Genomic DNA, 5137 nt, shown 5'->3' with positions numbered 1-5137 from the left:
TAAAATGTTTGGATGTGCGTGTGTACACGCGTGCTGGCGTGTATTCCAGCTGAAAAACGAAACTGAAATAACATATAGCGTTTGTGAGGAATGTTACAGCAATATTTTAGTTGAAATTGACCAACCGGAAGTACAACTGTAAAACTCTCAAACCAGCTCACACAACTGTTTGTTTTATTTATTTATTAGTTTTCCATTTTAATTTTTTAAATGGTTTTGAAATTTTAGAAAAATATACTCAACACTTAATTTGTTGAAGTTAACTCTTGTACATCACCGTTTACAATTCATCTAAATCTGTAGGTTTGTATTTTTTAAATTTGGAAGTGGGAATTCTTGTTTGATTTCAACATTCACAAGGATCTAAAAAGTTGAAGTGATTTTGACCGGGAAGTGCGGGCTCCACCCCGTCCTTGTGCTCTGAGATATATAAAAGCGGGCGGGCTCATGTTTGGTCAATTGGTCTCTCAATTCCTACACACCAGCATGAAATTCCTGGTAAGGGTGCGAAAGCATGTCAAACATTAACTATTCTCTAAGACTAGCTAAACTAACGTCGGCAAGATTAGGTCATATAGTATTCAAATTCAAATTATTTTTTAACTTAGACGTCTTTTAGAATGAAAATAAGTACCTATTAATGAATTTAAAATCATAGAAATATCAATTAAATACTTAAATTTTAAATGATTTCACCAAAAATTTCTACAAAATCATTGTAATCAAACGTTTTGTCAATCAATAGGTTGAGTTATCTCGTTTTTAAATAATCTCTTAAAAGATATTAATTATTATTCTATTACTACAGATCGTCCTTAGCGCCGTTGTGGCCTGCTCCTTGGCCAAGGCTAGCCTGGGTTATAGCGCCCTCGGAGGATTGGTCGCCCCTGGCCTCCTCGCTCCAGGATTAGCTGCACCAGGAGTCATCGCACCAGGATTGGCCGCTCCAGGAGTCATCGCTCCAGGACTAGCCGCCCAAGGCTTGGCCTACGGTGCTCCACTCTCCTACGCCGCCCCTCTGTCCTACGCCGCCGCTCCAGCCATCGCTGCTGCCCCCCTGTCCTACGCCGCCGCTCCAGCCATCGCTGCTGCCCCCCTGTCCTACGCTGCCGCTCCAGCCATCGCTGCCGCTCCAGTCGTAGCTGCCCGTGCCGCCATCGCTGCTCCAGTAGCCGTCGCTGCCCCAGCAATCAAGACCCAATACCACGCCCAGGACGAACATGGTAACACCGCTTTCGGACACTCCGAACCCGGCCAGACCCACACCTCCGTCCAGGACGCTCATGGAAACCGCGTTGGAAGCTTCAGCTACTTGAACCCCACCGACGGACACGTGCACAGGACCGACTACGTCGCCGACAGCCTGGGCTACAGGGTCGCCGCTAACGACCTCCCACTCGGCCCAGCCGCCCCCATCGCTGACACCCCCGAGGTAGCCATCGCTAAGGCCGCCCACCTCGCCGCTCACGGTCGTGCCCGCAGGAGTCTCCTCACCACCCCAGCCGCAACCGCCCCACTCGCTACTCCTCTCATCTATGCCGCCCCCGCTGCCTACGCCGCTCCCATCCACGCTCCACTTGCTGCCAGAACTATCGCCGCTCCTCTTGCCGCCCCAGTCATCGCCTCTCCCTATGCCGCTCACCTCGGCCTTCCAGCCACCCTCACCACCATCGTCAACAACCCAGGACATGCCGTCTCCTACAGGATCGACTGAACTAATATAGGTTGAAGTGAGACCAGAGCTTATGAGACCAAAGTTGGGTTTCATCTTTTTCCTATAATATGTTATTAGGTTCTTAATAAATTGTTTTAATTTATAAACAAGTACAATCACTTACATGTGTACCTCTTCCCGTATTCGATGACACCTTTATGGCCTTTGGTATTCAGGTTAGAAACGAAATGAATTTCAAAATATAGAATCACAGAATATTTATGTACATAGAATCAATCGAAGCTTCATGCTCACATTTGTTTATAATAAGTAACTCTATTTATTGAATTCAATGAAGAATTCATTTATGATATATTCCCTTATAAATATGTCACCGGCAAATTAACTGGACTAATAATTTCAAAGAAAATTGTTTGTTGTAGACCGATTTGGTCTTACATTAGTTTAAAATAGTTAATTTTGGGCATAAATTATTTGTATACTATACTTTTTAAATCAGCTATACGTTACTGAATTCATTTATTATCCATTTTATAGCAAAATATATGATGTCATAATTTGGAAGGTGGGTTTTTCCCTATAATATATATTATCAGTGACAACCCTCTAAAAAATAGATGTGGACTCGGCTGCTATATAATGAGTAGCCCATAGTTAGTGTTTTCATTAAAGTATTTTCATGAATTTAAATACATGAGTTTTATTAATCGCTTATTATTATTTTTTTTGTTTCAAACTTTGAAGACTAGTTAATCATTCTTTCTTAGTGGTAATTATTTCATTTTTTCCTGTTAGTAAGATTATTCCCCTCAACAGGAAAATATAATCATGACGCAGTGTTCAGTCCACGGGAGTGTCATCCAGTTGTTATATCGCTGAAATGTATATTCATAAGGACTAGAGGGGGGGGGTATATCCACTTAACCCTAGCACCACCTAGGGAGTTTGCAGCCAGCGCCTTCTTCTTTTTGGTACCACGGCCAGCTAAGTATGTCTAAGAAGTAAGCACCGAGCCGAGCGTGGTAAGCGGCGCAGCGCAGAGAATGGCCACCTTTTTCCGTAGAGCAGCAACGGCACACCATTCATCAAGTGACCCATACATAACATATGGGGCGGAAAGCATGTACTCGGTTACGAGTAAGAACTTTTCTACGAACACAAATGGCGACCCTCACCAAATTATATTGACATCTCTCCAATACACCAATTTTTTCCCCATATCTAAATTCTTACTTACCTAACATTATTGGGTTCTTTTCGGCCTCCCCCTTCCACCAGTTGTTTCGTTTTATTTTAATATATTAGTTTTTCTCAATTTCACTTTCTCTCTAACTAAACCCCTTTTGATATCTTAAAACCTAGACTTGGTTCTAATTCCTTCATAACTTAAAACTTGTGGAAGGTCCAGTCACAATACGCAGTATTTTTTAAAATGTGCCATAGCCAAGGAAAAGTTTCGTAACTTTAGGATGCTAAATTTTGGGTACCTATCCTTCCTTGTTATAAAAGAGACCGATTCTTCCCAGATCATCCTGTTTGCTTCATTTGTAGTATATTAACTCTAAGTGTAAGTGTTGATAGTGTACGCATGTGATTATTCAAGATGAAATATAATGAAGTAATTTATAAGAATGAATCGGAAGTTTCATGTTGTAGTGACAAATATAATATGAAATTTCTAGTAATGAATGATTTAGTTTCCCCGTCATATTGATTGTGTTTGGGATTATTCTTGAATAGAAGCCTCAGTTCATCCCATATTTCTAGAAACATTGTCTACCATTTATACTTTTTAAACGTCTGTTTGGTTTGTCCAATATATGTAGTTAGCAACTGTAAAGTGCGAGAACACAGTGCCAAATATAAAACAAAATCAGTTGAAAAATACGCCAACGGAGGTATCATACAAACAGATTATTTATTTTTCATTCACCTTTAATAATAAAGAAGTAACGAATAAATGAATAATATAGTTAATCCTGACATTCACAACCGGTTCACGTAGATAACTTTAATAGACCCAGTTCTCAGTTTAACGTTTATTGAGGATAATGAATTGTTGATGGACTACTCCGACTCTTTTATTTATATTGGAGGAAATGACTGGTCATAGTATTTTTAATGATATTATGTAATGATTAATTTCTCCAACTAAGGATAATGGTAAGGCTGATAACTTAGCTCAAATCAAACCATTTCAACTAAGATTAAGTGAATAACTAGTCTACATAGTTTGATTTCAAAAATGAATAAAGCAAGCAGTTGGTAAAACTTTTTGTTTTTTTATTTAGGAAAATACTGGACAAGAATAGCTAATAACAAAAAAAATTTTATTAGAAAATAATACAATGTAGACCTACAATTTGGCCTAATTGGTATTAGTACGTTGTGAAATATGAAATAGTCGTTTATTTATGCGATACATTAAAATCATTACAAAATACAACATAAACAAAGTAAGAGAAGATAGAGAGAAAAAATAATTAAATAAATTTATATATATACATAATGGTTGACAAAACACTAACTTCTATCAATTTCCTTTCCATCTTCCCGTACCCATTCCTGCATAGGCCTTCCCATTCGGGAGTAATAGTCAGCACTTCCCGAGGTGACCAGCTCTATTGGGAGGCGAGTTCTATCCATTTCTTCTTCTAGACATCCCTGTCCCTTGCAGCTCTCCTGCCATCCTCTTGAACTTATCGCGCCATCTTTTCTTTTGACGTACTCTTCTTTGAAGGTCGTATGGAGTCCATTCTGTGGCAATTTTTGACCATTTGTCATCTTCGCATCGAAGGAGATGCCCTGCCCATTTCCATTTGCACAATCTTGTCATCTTCAGTGTGTCAGTGAGTCCTGTTTCTTTCTGAATCCAAGCATTTTTTATTCGATCTTTTTTCCTCACATTCATAATGCTTCTTCCAATATTATTTTGCCACACCTGTAATTTCCTCTTCTGAGCTATAGTCAGTAGCCACTGTGAAATATAATCTATAGCGAAGTTATTATTTTGGAGTTAACATACATTTATTCAAAGAAGAACATTTATTCATACCACTATGTTTAGAAAATGCATTATTTGAAAAATAATTATTTTTTATCTGACTATAGAATATATATCCTAAATCTATAGTCCAATAAAAATTACTAACTTTTATAATACAGAATTTTCTATACACAATTAAGAATTATATTACCTGTCGAATAATAATTTAAATATAATTATATTATTATTTTCCAACGATAATTTTAAGTATATGAATAAACTTTATAAAGAAATTTACTAGTTGGTTCTATCAGAATAATATTTAAAATGGATTTTGGAATTTTAAACTGTTCCAGAGCTAATATTCAATTTCAGGTCCTTTTTAAATATTACTCGATTAAATTATCTTAAAGTCTCATTTTTCCCGTTTTAAACAAATATTTCATAAGAAGGGTCCTGCCGGGAAGGATATATAT

General features: G+C 37.9%; 1 protein-coding gene across 1 annotated transcript; it reads left to right on the top strand.

The window, feature by feature from the left end:
* Window positions 1–420: 420 nt before the first annotated feature.
* LOC106678701 (cuticle protein 16.5) lies at window positions 421–1824 on the top strand. The gene is made up of 2 exons (XM_014417403.2): window positions 421–498; window positions 809–1824. Exons 1-2 carry the CDS (start codon window positions 448–450, stop codon window positions 1712–1714), a joined length of 957 nt encoding a protein of 318 aa, XP_014272889.1. The 5' UTR covers window positions 421–447; the 3' UTR covers window positions 1715–1824.
* The last annotated feature ends 3313 nt before the right edge of the window (window positions 1825–5137 follow it).

This window comes from Halyomorpha halys, unplaced genomic scaffold (genome assembly GCF_000696795.3).
Source record: "Halyomorpha halys isolate HHAL.00 unplaced genomic scaffold, Hhal_1.1 Scaffold155.1, whole genome shotgun sequence".
In the NCBI taxonomy this organism is placed as follows: domain Eukaryota; kingdom Metazoa; phylum Arthropoda; class Insecta; order Hemiptera; family Pentatomidae; genus Halyomorpha; species Halyomorpha halys.
This window is presented reverse-complemented; position numbering and strand designations above follow the sequence as displayed.

Excerpts from the sequence above, each read along its gene's own strand:
- LOC106678701 (XM_014417403.2), top strand. The coding sequence starts at position 448 with ATGTTTGGTCAATTGGTCTCTCAATTCCTACACACCAGCATGAAATTC. Across the intron at positions 499-808 it reads ACACCAGCATGAAATTCCTG|ATCGTCCTTAGCGCCGTTGT; the intron begins GTAAGGGTGCGA and ends CTATTACTACAG.